This window comes from Parasteatoda tepidariorum, chromosome 4 (assembly GCF_043381705.1).
Source record: "Parasteatoda tepidariorum isolate YZ-2023 chromosome 4, CAS_Ptep_4.0, whole genome shotgun sequence".
NCBI classification, from domain to species: domain Eukaryota; kingdom Metazoa; phylum Arthropoda; class Arachnida; order Araneae; family Theridiidae; genus Parasteatoda; species Parasteatoda tepidariorum.
Window position 1 is genome coordinate 78,358,428 of NC_092207.1, and position 15,943 is coordinate 78,374,370.

Consider the following 15,943-nt stretch of genomic DNA (forward strand, 5'->3'; position numbering starts at 1 on the left):
TACCAAATAGGCTATCCCGGCTTAGAAAAAAGCATGGTCAAAACTATTAGAATATGGTAAGATTTACCGCGTTCTTGGCTCTTATAGAAACATCAAAAAGGTCTTTGACTTGCCTTAGTAAAGTTAAAAAAAAATTGGTTTTTTAATACATGATGAAATTTGGTGATCGCTTCAACTTAGTTCTTTTTACTAAATGTTTGGTAATAAGAATTATAATTTTTAAAACTGGAATTTCCATTACATCGTTACCATATGAACGAAAAACTTACAAAATGAATGGTTTAAATTCCGTATATTTGGTTTTATTAACCAGAATAATGTTTTTCTTCTTTTATCAGAAATATCTTTACCAGAATTATACAAATAGGGATTGCTTTATACAAAATACTAAAAACTATAATTGTTAATCTTACCAAAGGTCTAGCTAAAATGATCAAAATCAATTAATTCGTGGAGAATAAACTAAAAGGGGTTTAATAATGAAGAAATTAATGAGAAAATGATTGTAGCATTTTGTCTCAAAATCTTTGTATTAATTGTACTTATCTTCATCTTAAATCCAGTCTTAATTGGGATAAATTTAAATTCTATAAGCAGATTTTTTGTTCATTTTGTTTCCTTTATTAATTAAATAATGAATTCAGGATTTGTTGTCAAATATTAATTTGACTTCACCGATATGAGTAACTAATAAAGTAACAGAACTTCTTTCTTCTAATAAAAAACGATTTATTCGCTAATACTTATAGGAAAAATGCTTGCATTCATTATTTTGTATTCTTACAAATGCTATGTAACTTTTTTTAAGTCTGGTACATGAATAATTTTTTAGACTCACATGGAGGTTGTGCCCCTTTTATGTAAAGGTGTTTTAGCTGATAAAACTGATTAAGTGCAAAAAAGTCAGTGACTCAAATCTGTGTTGGCAAACGTGAATTTTTATCAGTACTATAAACATTAAAGATGAATGTCCCCAATAAACGTAGGTTGGGTCATGAATAATTTTAAAAACATAAATTTAAAGAGATCACAGACCTCTTTCATCGCTTTACATTTGGAATTTCAATAAAACCATGTGAAGAAGTATCGATATTTTAAAATTAACAGATGCATCGTAAAATCAATGATTTATTTCTTCCGTAAATTTTACTAGTAAAACAAAGATGAATACGTAAGCAGTTTTTTTTCTTTCTATCGAAGTGAATAATGTGTTAAAGACATTTGTTTATTTTTTTATCTAGCAATAGCTAAGCTAAGCATTGCGTTAGCGATTCACTTTTGACCGATCATGTTGAGAAGATCTTAAATGTTGTTTATAAACGTTTCCTTTCTTTTATAAATTGTTTTTAAAGTTTTCTGAGTTACATAAGAGAAAAGCACATAATGTATGCATATTTCTTTTACATCGTCCCATAAACTCGGATATTTCTTTATCGGCAACATCATAGTAATTATTTATTTTGTTAGATTGTCTTAAATAGTAGTTTAAATAGAATAAAAATTAGTTATTCTTTAAGTATTTATTTAGAATAATTTTGCATTTTTATAAAAATAAAAAATTAGTTATGAAGTTATTATTTATATTTATTTTTGACTCTTTCTGAAATGGTTGTAGATGTTTTTTACATATACGGTGCTATGGTGCCTCATTCATGTGAATTATTGGGGACGTTGAGGAAAAATCAGAAACCACCACTAGATGGCATCATTAATTGTCAATTGTAACCTTAACCGTCATAAAAGTTTCCTGTAAAAAGACGTCTACATCTTTTGTAGTAGTATTATTATCCATTGTCCAGTATTCATCATGATGATATAATACATTCTTTCTTGTTACTTACCCCTTTGACTAGTTATTTTTCATTTGAGTAGTTTTCCTGTATTTAAAGAAAACGAGATGTATTTAATAATAGTTTAACCAATCTTTAGTGTAATTATAAACCCGATAGAAATAATTGAAGTAGAAAGAAAAAGACGTAGCTTGTATTTTTCGAGTAGAAGGAGCCGTGGCGTCTTAAAGCATGGAGCGTTCACCTCCCAATGAGGTGAACCGAGGTTCAGATCCCAGCAATGACTGGTTGATTCGAATTCCGCACCCGGATCACACCGACCACAGTGCTGACGAAAAATATCCTCAGTGATAGACGGATCATGGGTTAGAGTTCCTTTGCCGTCAGGGTAACCGTATGAGGTTTTGGTGTATTTTTTTCTGTCGCCATGTAACGCCAATGTGGCTTACTTCCATCAAAAAGTCTTTCACGAAGGCAATTTTCTTCCAATACTTGATCCAGGAGTTCCCATGTCTTCTGGATTGGGTTAAAACTTACATGGATACAGAGTTTGGTAAGCATAAATTGAAAATTCGATCTGCTGTTCAAAGACAGTTATAAAATGAAATAAAATAAAATAGCTCATATACATTTTATGATATTCAAATTATTGCTTGAGGGGTGCGTAAGAAAGTAGTACACCACGCAATGGAGCATTTTGGGATAAATTTTCTATCCTATCTCACCACAGAGATGGAAATAATTTTAATACTTATGATTCCTACTGTGCTGAAATTCGCCGATCTCATATTTTCGGTGGATTTTTGATTTAATAAATAGTTAAAATTGAATACTGAACGAAAACACAAATAATTAAATTCGAAAAGGATAAAACTTCTTTGAAAAAAAAACGCGCTAAGAAGCAGCAGAAATTTCAGAAAAAAGTATCAATAAAAGAAACGAATGAAATAAAAATAAAAATATGACCACCGAAGCCGACGTCTTCAGGGGGTACCGGCCTCGGTAGCCATTAAAAACAAAACCATTTCTAATTGAGGGAGAAGCAAATGCTTAAAATATCTCCCTCAGTACCCCGATGGTTTTGTATAGAGGTCCAGGAAAAACAAGATACATTCAAAATAATTAACAAATTAAGAAAAGAAAATCATTCAAAATCATCAGTAAAACTCACTAAGTCACAGGTCAAGCATCAACTTCAAAAGCAAGTAGAGGAAAAGAAAACACTAAAAACTGAAAAAACAACGCCCTATATTATAATGCGCAGAAGAAGTTTAAAATGAAATGGAAAAGGTCAGGAGAAAGAAATACGTAGACAAATTAATAGAATGCTTAACTGGGGCTGCTCAGTTAAGACTAGAATTGCGCACTGTTAAAAGAAAAAATGACTCCTACTATGCTGAAATTCGCCGATCTCATATTTTCGGTGGGTTTTTGATTTAATAAATAGTTAAAATTGAAATCAGAGTACCGGCCCTGGCAATAGTTAGATGGGGAAAACTGGTTAATATATTGTTTGAAACAAATTAAGATGTTAGGATTGGTTGAACGCTTGAAGAATTAGATTATTAATGCACAGCTGTGAATTTGGTTTGGTTAACATTAAAATTTATATGTTGTACAAGATAATATATTTGAACCATATAATAACAAGATAATATAATTGAACAATCAAAGTCGGCCAGTTCTTTTAAAATCATTAATTATATAGTTAATACTTAAAGTGAAGCATTTAAATCAACATCGAAAATTATTATATAATTTTTATTTGAAAAAGGTAAGTGGTTCTTGTTTAATTTCTGACAAACCATGCAAGATTCTGACTAACCCTACTTAATTCATTATTTTTCTTTATCCTTAACAAAAACAGTCACTTATTCACATTTATCGACGTCTTTTAGTATCTTCTTAGAGTACAGTTTGTTATAATACTAAGCTTCAGCATGGAAAACAGCATTAAGTTCTGTTGCTTTACTATTAGCTCCTGTTGCTTAAGAAATCTTTATCTTTTCTATTGTTATTGTGGCATTAGTGGAAACATCATCCACTTCAGTTTTGTCATCAAAACATTCATCATTGATCAACAAATAGCTAAATTTTGGCAGGAAGTCATCAGCCAAAGTATACTGTTCTTGATTACCATAGCACGATTATTTACGAAAAGACATATAGGTTTCTAATATGCTGCATTTATTATACTTGAAATTGTTGAAATTACTTAACCGATTGCAATCGATCGATGGTGTAAATTCATACTGGATATGGATAGCAGTACAACCGATGATATTTAGCAAACTTCTGCGCATGCAGCAAGCGAAAAGACAGAGCCAAAAGAAGAGAGACAGAATCAAGGGACTTTTTTGAAGATCTCCACCGATTTTTAATCACAGAAATGTTTCACAACCTGATACATATTTCTGAGAGAGAAAAAAAGTCAAAATATTTTCTAAATCTGGTTGTTCTAACTACCGCTAGTTGCCATTCAGCATCTTTAAACGTGTGTCACATTAAAGTCTTCCCCTTTTTTTGGCATTACTGTATACATAACAAACCTAATCTGTTGAACGGAAAGAAGAAACACCAGGCATTCTATTGGCAAGAATTTATTTGCTTTTAATCAGCTCGCTTGACACGAACAAGCATAAATATTACCCAAAGTATTTTCATTCATGAAACTAGATATTACTCAAAAAATCATTACTGAAACACAACATTAAAAACGGTAATATTAAAAAACGAATACAATAAATTAAACTTAATGTGCAATATTAAAAAAAAAACTAACTCGAAAGATTATGTTGACATTATTTTAAATTAAAAAAAAAATCTTTTAATTATCGGGAGACATTATTTACATCAATGCTTACTATATTTCTTTCAACGCACCTGTGCTACTTCATTACAGTACTTTATTTTACAACTTTATCATAAATTCTAAAATCCTAATTCTAATGAATTGCCGAAGAGGATGATTCTCCTAAATAAATAGCCGTAATTTGTTCAAGACATTTTTAATAAATGGCTATTAGACTTAAAAATAGATTATAATAAAACAAAACTATGGATTAATTTATTACCCACATTACCTATTAACTTTAAATATATGTATATATTTACCCAGACACAATATGTCTGAAGTCAAGCTTTATGTTTTCAGCAAAAAAGAACCATTAATCATTCGAGGTATCTTTTAACCGTGCTAGTCGGTTGAGTAAGACGAAATACCAATTAATTAAGTTTCTATCCCTTTTAATGTGGCTACTTCAAGGTCAAGCGATTCAAAAGATCATTAGGGTGATATGCGAACCCAACTGTTTTTCTGATTTAATAGCCTAGTAGCTATGGGGCAGGTAAAAGATGTTTAAGCTGCTAACTTCATTAGTGGAATATATTTGATTTCACAAACCAAAGGATGTAGAAATAAATATATGATTGCCAAAAAAAAGATATATTTTAAATAGATACTATAAAACGTCACAAACATTATGATACAGAAATAAGTTTTACCGCTTTTTACCAATTTATTAAGAAAAAAATACTGCTTTTATAAGTAAAGTTCCCTTTTTTCAAATTCTTTTTTTTTTTTGGCATACACAAAAAATATTTTTCAGCTCAAAGCTGAAACCCAAAATTACCATCTGTATTTAGTACTTTCAAAAAGAGAGATAATTTTGTCGTAATGTATTTCTTTTGTAATTGCGCTTAAAGACCTAAAAAAACAAATTTTTAAATCATTTTTATTCAACTCTAGAATTTAAAAAAAAATCAAAAGTTTATAATTTACTAATATCTGCTCACTTGAAATATTATGCTAAATATATACAAACAAAAACAGTGCAAGATTAGAATTATTTCTTTAACCTAAAAATCATAGTGAAACTGAAAGTGTGTGTTTTTTAAAGATAGATAATAAACATTTTGTACTACCATCTGTATTGTAGTCAATACATTATCGCATTTTGCATTATAATACATCCGTATACAAATACTGTAATTAGCAGACGAACTTCTGCAGTTTTCTGCACAGAGGAAAAATTTCTGGGAAGATAAAGACAGTAAAAACTGTATGACAATAAAATTTCTGGTTAAAAAGAAATCATAATTTTGATTAATAAAACCAAAATAAGCAGTATTTAAACAATTCATTTGGTAATTTTTCCTTTCATATGAAGACTATTTACCGAAAATTCCGGTTTTAAAAAATACAATTCTTACTATTTTACATTTAGTAAAAAATACAACACTCAAAAGTAATTTTATTCTAATAAAAGGCTTTTATGGCATGCTTTAAGGTATCGTGATAAAATTACTAAATTGTAATATATTTATCGAATTTAACCACATTTACCCAGTTTTATCAAATATTATAAAATTATATTTTATTGTTATTTTACTAAAATCATACCTAAGTACTTCGGTAAAAATTACCGAGATTTTTGTTGTTACTATAGAGACAGGAACCTGGTAAATTTTACCATCTTCTAGCAGTTTTTGCTATGCTTTTTTAATCAGTATGAAAAAGTAGGTAACTAGTTATCCTCAAGCTATATACTTTTGGCATTAATAATAGTTCTATTCTTACCATTGAAACAATTCCACCAGGTAACTTCGAGAGGCCTCAAAAGGATGCTTATTTCTGAGAAAATGTTCTGCAATGCTCTTCAAGGTCTTAATAAGTCGTCGACTTGTATATTACCCCCTATCTTCACGCAATTTGACCTTGAAGGTGATTATCAGTGTCTATTTCAATTAAATTCCTAAGTGAAAGTGAATCGTGTGAAATTAAGAATTTTGTAAGGTGAAGGTCAAGAAATTGGAAATCTGAGAAGAAAGTTGGAAAAACAATAAACCTAATATTGGCTTCCCAATCACGTTCAATTTAATATAGTGTTTTGCACAACATTAAAAGGTATTTTTTATTGTTCTTAAAAATAATTTAGTGATAATAAGTTTACAATAAATATATATTCAATTTATAAAATTTTTAAAGTTAAATAAAAAGTATCGCAATTAATTAGATTCAATTAAAAAATTATTTTACACATGCAAAGGATCAAATATTTAATTAAAATTGCGATTCATTCAGAACAGGAACAGATTTTTTTATTTATGAAAATGAGCCCTCTTTAGGTCGGTTTCTATAATTTTGAAAACAATGGTCGAATTATTTCAGTTGGTTGATCCTAAGCAGTTTTTTTTATTTTTTTTTACAAACTAATATAACTTTATTGGGTACAAAAACAAACACATAAATACAAAGAATATATATTCATCATCAAGAGGAAAATCCTGTAAAGGCGACAAAGAAAAGTAATACAATAAATTTAAATTATAAATTTTAAAAAAAGGGGGGATATTACAATCATGAATTATTTTGCGCATCATAAGACATCATATATTGTTGAACACTGTAATAATAATAAAAAAAAATACATGAAACTATATAAAAAAATAACAAAGGTAACGTAAGAAATTCATTTGGAATGGCACAAGACTGGTATAAAAAATCAAATGCTTCCTTTAAAGTGAAAAATAGTGGTCTAAATCGTCAATGTACATCATAAATTGAAATAAAGCACGCTTAAAAGAAGAATATATTTGGATGTTTTGCAACTGGAATGGTAATTTATTATATAATTTAGGTGCTAAGTAAAAAAACTGTTTTCGTGAAATTTCTTTTATAAAGTGGGGAATCTCATATATTTCAATTGGTCTCGTGTCAGACACATTTGTTTTTAATTTGCATATTAATTTATTGTTGTGTGAATAAGGTAAAATACGAAAAAATACATTATGGCGAAATGGAAATAATGGTTATAATTCAAAATTAATATAAAAATTAATTTTGAAAATGACAAATTTATAAGGACTTACAGTTATGAAAATATAAAAATAATCCAAATTATTACTAAAAGTGGGCCACATTATTTTCTCTTTATGCGAAAAGCTTTTAATACATCTACGTGTTTACTGCTATAATCATATTGATCAATGCAATTCAAGCTTATACAAATAGCCTTTAACTTAAAACTTCTTTCTTAAATTATTGCTCAATTTTATTCCTGAGATGCGGTAAGTTCTAGCAATTCGAAAATTTCAGTTTATTCTTTTGTAAAGCATTTCATACTGCATGTATTCTTAATTTAAAAGCTCCGTTGCTTAAATGTTGTGAAGTTTGAATAACATTTTTCATGAATACTGTGTGGCTGGTTCAATGGTGGAGAAAATAAATAATTAAAGGCTGATTTCCAAAGGCTCTGTCAAAATATGAAATAGCGCTTTTTTGTGAATAATATGTTATTTTTAAAACTGGTGTGAGTTTGTAACTGTTACTCATGACTGTTAGGACAAATTTAGCGTATTTAAAGCCAAAGCTGTCCAATCTTATTTTGAAAATGGCACAGAACGTTAATATGTAAGAAATCCACATTTTTTTCAAAATAAAAGCGTTTGTGGTCTAAATTTTTAATATTTAAAAATTTACTCTAATGCTGCATTATCTGGGCTCACAATTTAAAAATTTGCAAAAACTGAGAATAAGGAAGTGATTTTGATAAATTTCATTGAGGTGGGAAAATGTCGTCAAATTGGCGAATTTTTAAAATGTTTAATAACTTTTAAAGTATTTAACTTATTTGTCTGTTCTAAAGCCCAAATAATTCTCCGTGGCCAGATAATATAGTTTGAAATCACCGCATTGCTTCAAGTGTAAGGCACTTAAACTATGGCTTTTTTATTTTCCTTGGAGACAGAGGTTCGAGAAATAGCGCTAATAAATGAGAGCTGGTTAAGTGTACCAGTAGAGAATTATTCTCTCATTAAAATATACTAACTTATAGAATAAAGCAGTAATGAATAAATCAATGTGGATCAGCGAATCAGTGACTCCGTGAATGCGGAAAACAATGCGGAACAGGGAAGATGTGGGTTCGAGTAGGCGAACCAGCAGGTCGCGGGTAGTGGCTAGTAATTATATAAAAAATGAATATAATTTTTTAAAAATTTTTTTGTTAAATGAATGATTGCTTCAAGCATAAACAATTTTTACTATAAGGCTTTCTAGGAGTTTTTAAAGTAGAATTGTTTGTTCAAAGTTTGTTTGATTTCTGTCTAAATCTCCTGATTTATTTGAAGTATATAAAAACAGAATATCTCCTGCTTAGAAGCAAAAAGCCTATTTTAAAGTTAATGAAATTTTAACATAATGGGTTAGTTGCCCAATCAAAAAAAATTTGAGGTAACTGTAACTTCAATGTTCCTAAAACTTCTATGCTAAATATAAGTACGTTCTGAATTATTTAAAACTATGCAATTTTATATATATGTATTGCTACGGTTTTAAGTTTCATCCGTAGTATTTTAAAAATGCAGAATAATCAGAATTAAGATTTTAGTTCAGTCTTTATTGAGAGCAAAAGGTCAGACCAAGCCGAGACAATACTTGTCTGAGAAATCGAAAAAATCCCATTTTCCAAAATAATTCTTGGTTTTAATCAATCAGACAGATCTTAATTTAGGGTATAAAAAGTAATTTAGAGATAAAATCTTTTCCAATGGGAAGTTTATAATTCTATACATTTATATAAAGATTCTAAAAAAAACTATATTTCTGTAATGTAATGTAAAAGTTTGAGAAACTCGGCAAATGTTGGGTAAATCTTTAAACTGAATTATGCTAGTAAAGTGGGCGTATGCATAGTGTAATGTACATTAGGCGACGTTAAGTGGGCGTAGTCATCAATTTTAACGGAACACACAGATAAAAATATGTCAGTTGTTATCATTAGGGGTTGCCTTTATTTGACTAACTCAATAGGTATTCTTGTGTCAAGATTAGTAGTAGGATAGGTCTACTAGAGAAATTAAGCATTAAATCTTGTGCACTTATCGTTTAAAAGATACTTTTGTATCAAAAAGTTTTTCAAGGATTGGTTTTTTAAAAGTAAATGATAGTTTGAAACCACCAAATTTTGTTACTTATAAAAGTTAAAACTTTTTCAACATGTGTGAAGGTAATATTATCTTCCATTGCATCAAAACGTTTTGTTAAAGATAGTAAAATAATTCTTATCACATGTTTGAAAAAGCTTTAGTTGTTTCCTAATGCAACGAAACATCTGTCTTACTTCTTATATCATTTCATAAACGTTTTAAAAAATTAAAAACTTAGAGAGAACGTTTTAATTACTCCCAAACATTTTTTTAATTACGCTATTACATCTTAGAACGAATATTTATGGCTTTTTTAGTTTTGAAATAATTATAAAACATGTATTGGTCGTTTTATACTTAAATTATTCTTTTTGAATTCTCAGAATCAGCTTGACAGTATTAAAGCAGATAAATTACATAATTTTGTGTCAAGCAACTATAATTTCTTTGAATTTTTTGCAATCGTGATAGAAATGTAATAATTAGGATAGACATTTAGGTACGTTTTATACATGGTAAATGGTTATGTCAATTTTTAAAATAGCCTTAATTTTCATTTATGATATCATTTCTTTCTCGCCATACTCAATGAAAGTTTCTCTCAACAACTATTAATTTTATATATTTGAAATATAATCTAAATTTAAAAAAATAATATTTAAGTTTATGGTATTTTTTAATGAAATATGGGTTTAAAGAGAAAACAACAATGAATTAATAGGAAGTGTATTGATTGATTGTTTTCAAGTGCAAAATAAATGTATCCATTTTTGGGGGGTCTTAATTACACTGCAAGATGCTCTGAAAAAAACTCTGGCAAAATTACCATATTCGTATGGAAAAGATATTACTGGTAAAAACAATCATATACAGGTAATTATACAGAAAAATCTTCGTTAATTTAAATTATTTATTTGGTAATTTTTCCATTCGTTACGTTAAAGACTTACACGAAATTCTTACACGAAAACGTAAACCCAAGTACATTAAACAGTAATTTTTATCTCAACCAATTCTTAACAGATCACGGTACCCAGCACACCTATCAGGCCCGCTTTCATCATAAAGATCCTAACTGCCCCTCATGTAACACCACCGATAACTTGGACCACATACTAACCAGATGCCCCGAATACCAAACCATAAGAACAGGCTTCTTCCCTGCCGGGTTCAATTACGAACAATTGAGACAAAATTGGAGAAACAAACAGATTAAACAGGGAATCATTGAAATAATCAAGTCACACTTCGAGAGACATACGCCGGAAATCATCGACAGATAACACTTCTCACAGTCGTCAAATCATTATGCATAACAATCACTACACAGATCGAAATCTTGCTACAGCTCGCGGATATAATGCCAATTAGACCTTACCTTATTGGAAACCGTAGATTCGTCACACAACCCCCCCATATAAAAACCATTTTTTGTTTGTGTAATCGAACATCTTTACTTCTGTTCATGATTACCACCGTGCCCATCATCTTCACATCTGTTTCAACATTCTCCTGTAAATATTATACTTGCTGATCATCTTTACTTCTGTTCATTGTTGCCATTATATTTATCATCTTTCACTTGTAAAAACTACACTATGTTTGTTCAATGGATCATCTGCCTCCCCGGATGCCTCCCACAGGAGGCGGGACGGGGTTAAGCCAAACTTACACGAAATTCTGGTTTTCAAAATTATAGTTCTTATAACCACACATTTAGTAAAAATACAATATTGAAAAATGAATGTAGCCAAATTAATTGTTTTCATACCACACCCTAAAGTATCTTCATAAAATTGCTAGATTTTACCAAATTTACTACCAAACAGAATGATAATGATACCATATTTAATAGTTAGTTTTACCGAACATCACTACCAAAGTGCTTTGGTAAAAATTATCGTGTGTTTTGGTGTTCGTGCAGAACCAGAAAACATGGTAAAATTTCCTATTCAGGTAATTTTGATCATCTTGTTTTCTTCAGTGAAGAAATAAATAAATCAATGAAAAAAATGGAAAATGATTAAATTTAATAAACGAAACTTGAAAAATGTTATTAGTATATTCAGCCATAAATTTGTATTTTTTTATAATCTTCCATAAAGGCTCCATCTTAGCTACGAATCATATTTTAATCATAGGATGAGATAAAACTATTTTTTTCAATATTTTCAATAAGAGATTTTGCTAGATTAATATAAAACAAAAATAATTAATAATCTTTTATAGTGTTAGCTGAAATTATACTTGTACTTACTTAAACATATAAAAGAAAAGGAAATACTTATGAAATAATTAGATCTTTATTAATAAAAAAAGAGTTTTTTGAATGTTAAAACAGTTTAATTTTCTTCTATTTTTCTTTAACCATGTACCTTCATATTTCTCTGTTCAAACAAATTCTTTCTTTCTTACACGATACAAAATTTATATTTCTCTTAAACAAGAGAAAATTGTACTTGACGTTATTTTTTAAGTTAAAACATTATTTTTTTCTTATGATATAGCGAAAATAAAAATTAGTAATTGCATTGAAAATACACTTTGCATTTTTAGTTCTTTTTTTTCAAATATTACTCCTTTTACATTTAATTGAAAGTGAGGACGTATTAATTTTTTAACTATTAAGAAATAAGTGATAAAAAATATTGAATTTTCATAAAAATTCAAATCAGATTGCTTGTAAATTTTTTGCGTTTAAAAACAATTTTGCAATCAATATTCTTATTTTAAATTATTAAATTAAAAATTTTAAATTTTTGGCGCACATATCTTGGAAAATTGGAAACCTCTAAAAGTAAAGGGTCTTTAAGCATTTAAAAATGTACAGTAGGTAATTATTTCAGTAAATTTGAAGCAGCAAGTACGAAACATAAATTTGCAATTACATTTATTTGGCAACATAAATAGTCTAACTCAACAACAAAAGCTCATGAATCAGTTATGACTATCACAGGAATACGTTAACGAAGATTTTTTAACAGTGAATACAAACATCCACTTAGCACAATGATATACTAAACATAATACCATAACTATAGGATTATACAATATTCACAAAAAATAACAGTTCCCAAAAATAGAGTATAACAAAGAAATAACACTAAATGGAATATGTTGCTTTATAGACAGCGGCCTTTAACTTCGGATATAGTTAAGTAAACAGTTTTCAATCATCGAAACAAAACAAAAACAAAACTTAAACTAAAATGTTACTTTCTAGGCAGTGGCCTTTAAGTAATGTCTTTGCAATTCAAAGTATATGAGAATCAGTTTTATTAATTTTTAAACACAAAATTAAGGGAAAAAATCTCCGAAAATAGAACGAATTTTTAAAACAGCCAATGTCTAAAACCATTAGTTTTGATTACATAATTTAGTTAATTTAGTCGAGTTATGTTAATAGAAATAAATCACGAAAATAGCTTCAGTGTTTTCCATAAATGGTATTTTTCCTTGTTGTCCGTATCAGTTTTCTGGTCATCATTTTGTCAAGTTATGAATCAACCTCGCTGTGGTGCTGGACGGTTAACTTGGTTATATTCTCCACCACGATTTCTATAAAGCAAAGGTTCAGCTCGTTGTATATCATCATCATTGAGGAAATAAAGTTGGGGGTCTCCAGCATTTATTCTGTCGTTGATATTGTAAAATGATGGTGCTTCTGGACATGGAACGGCATCTTCTGGATCAGCACAGGTCAGTGTTAGTTGATTGAAAAGAGTTTGATTGCCGCACAAGAATGACCATTGCTGGGTGTTCTGGGAGCCATCCTCATTTGGGGTGGAATGGCAGACATGGAAGATTTGGCAGTTGTTGTCTACGTCGGCGTAGTAACCGTCATTGAAGCAAGAAAACGAAGTTTTAATAGCCCCAACTAAAATGTCGGCTCCATCTGGAAGAGAATAGGCTTCTCTTTTCGCTCTCTGTAATAGAACATATTCACAATAAAATCTATTCACTGGCACTTAATTTGCAACAAAAAGAATAAATTTATTATTTATTTATAGTTGTTGTTACCTTTGGTGCAGCTAAGATTGTTGAAAAGAGCAACGCACCTAAAAGAGAAAAAAAATAGGAATAATACTAATGAAATAAAAATTGATCTACTGCTAATGAATACATATCATAATAAAATTCCGATGCTGATAATGTGGTCCAAATCAGTGTTCTTAACGGATGCCAGGGTCAAAAATTACAATACGCGATATACCCGGGGCATGTATTTAGTCCAATCAGGCAAGTATATTTTACTCTCATATGTTCTGTAAGGAATGCATATTTTACTCCCACATGTACGGCTGCACATCGAAACATTCAATAAAAAAATACCGTGCATTAAAATAAAAGAAAATACAGTAATCAAAAAACACCATGCCAGAAATCTTTGTCGAAAATCGCCAAGATACCGAAATTGCCTCAAATTGTAAGAAAAAAACTGAAAAAGAAAATTTATGTATAAATAAAAAACAAATACTTCCATGGTTTACGCATAAGGAAATAATTCACATAATAGTTTATAATAAGTTCTGCTTACGTCAATAGTACTTATAAAAAATTTGATAACAATACTTTTTTGTTAACTATAATACTCTGCTTTGGCCTTATTGATACTAAACATTTTCCTGTTATTAATACTCCATGCTTGTTTAATGTAATGAAACTATTTATTATTTCAGATTTATACTTAAAATAAGCTGTTGTAATTAAATTAAAACAGAAAAACTTTTATGTAATTAATGTAATTAAAACATAATGTAATTAAACTAATGTAATTAAAACAGAATATACTTAAACTAAGGTAATTAAAACAGAAAAACTTTTAAAAAGCGAAACATTTCTTATATTCCTTGATGTTATAGCATATTTATGTTAATTAAGTGTAATAGATAATCTTAATTCTTAAACAATATCAAAAACCTGCTTTACAGAATTGCGTTACTCAACTTGTAAAATGCTAAAAAATGTTAAATATATTCAGAGTAAAATTTTCAATTAAGGGATTGCTTTGAAATATTCTATGTATCATGCTTTGCTTTGATTATTTCTTTATTTTTGAATGAATTAATTAGTTAATTTTTAATTAGTTTAATTAAATTAGTTTATTAGTTTAAATGAGTTAATTTTAAAGTTGGTAAATTTTCCTTAATTTGAAATTTCTGTATTTTTTAATTTTGTTAAATAATTAATAGCTACATAATTTAATACTCAATGGTAACTAAAATTTAAATTACGTAATGGAAACATTTTTATTTAAAACTACTCAAAAACAGATCATTATAAAACTTATTAAAAATGTAATTGGTAGCAAATTTTAAAACTTCGCTCTTGAAACTTAAAACTCTTTCGAAATTATTGGAGATTTCAATTCAGATATGGGACTTAACTGCGAGTAAAACAATGGGACTCCGATATTTTCATAGCAGTTTAAAGACCGCATGTCCTTAATTTGATATGACCTTTATAAAGCCATAAAGTGATCATCATGAATCTCGTGAACTCGATTTTATACATTAGCGGTTTCCAATAAAATGGAGCCACAATAATAATCATATAATATCTGAGATAAGGTCTTAGTTTTCAGACTACAAATTTTTAACATTTTAAATTAGACCAATCATTTAAATGCATGGTTTCTGAAAAATATACTAAACTAAGAAAGAAAAGGAAAAGAAATGGAAATGGAAATATGAAATGGAAAAATTGACTAATATATTAAAAAACAATTTTCTGAGAAAATTCATACTAAGCAATACTTACAAATAATAAAGTACTTCATCATAATTGTTTGAAATTAATGCTATGCTTTGTATTTTTTCCCTGTAAGAAAAATCATGACTTTAATAATACTCTTAATTATACAAAAATAATTATAATAATATAAATAAATAAATGGCTTTAATAATACAAAATACGCCTTAAGATACACAAAATTAACTAAATGATGCTTGCAAACTTTGATTTTGAAAGTTTTTATACGGTTAATTTTTTAAATCATTAATAAATTAACCATCATAATAAGAATTATATAGGAAATATAAATGCAATAATCACGAATTGAAACTTAAACGACTCTATAAGAATCATGGTTCAATTGAAAATATAATAGATATTTATGTCTAATACTATTAATGAAGTAAGGAATTTATTTGATAATGGATAAAAAAAATTCTCTTAATATGCATTACATAAAGAGTAATCCTGAATTATTATATATATATATA

The 15,943-nt window shown here is 28.5% G+C and overlaps 1 protein-coding gene across 1 annotated transcript in view; it reads right to left on the reverse strand.

Annotated features, from left to right (window-relative positions):
• Nucleotides 1–12,592: 12,592 nt before the first annotated feature.
• Nucleotides 12,593–15,943, reverse strand: part of LOC122268334 (uncharacterized) — a 6,919-nt gene continuing 3,568 nt past the window's right edge. Inside the window, exons 2-4 of the mRNA XM_043041562.2 lie at nt 15,480–15,539; nt 13,740–13,777; nt 12,593–13,645 (exon numbers count right to left, since the gene is read on the reverse strand). Of these exons, the coding sequence (XP_042897496.1) occupies nt 13,223–13,645; nt 13,740–13,777; nt 15,480–15,501 (483 nt within the window). The 5' untranslated portion in view covers nt 15,502–15,539 and the 3' untranslated portion in view covers nt 12,593–13,222. The remainder of the gene's footprint in view (nt 13,646–13,739; nt 13,778–15,479; nt 15,540–15,943) is intronic.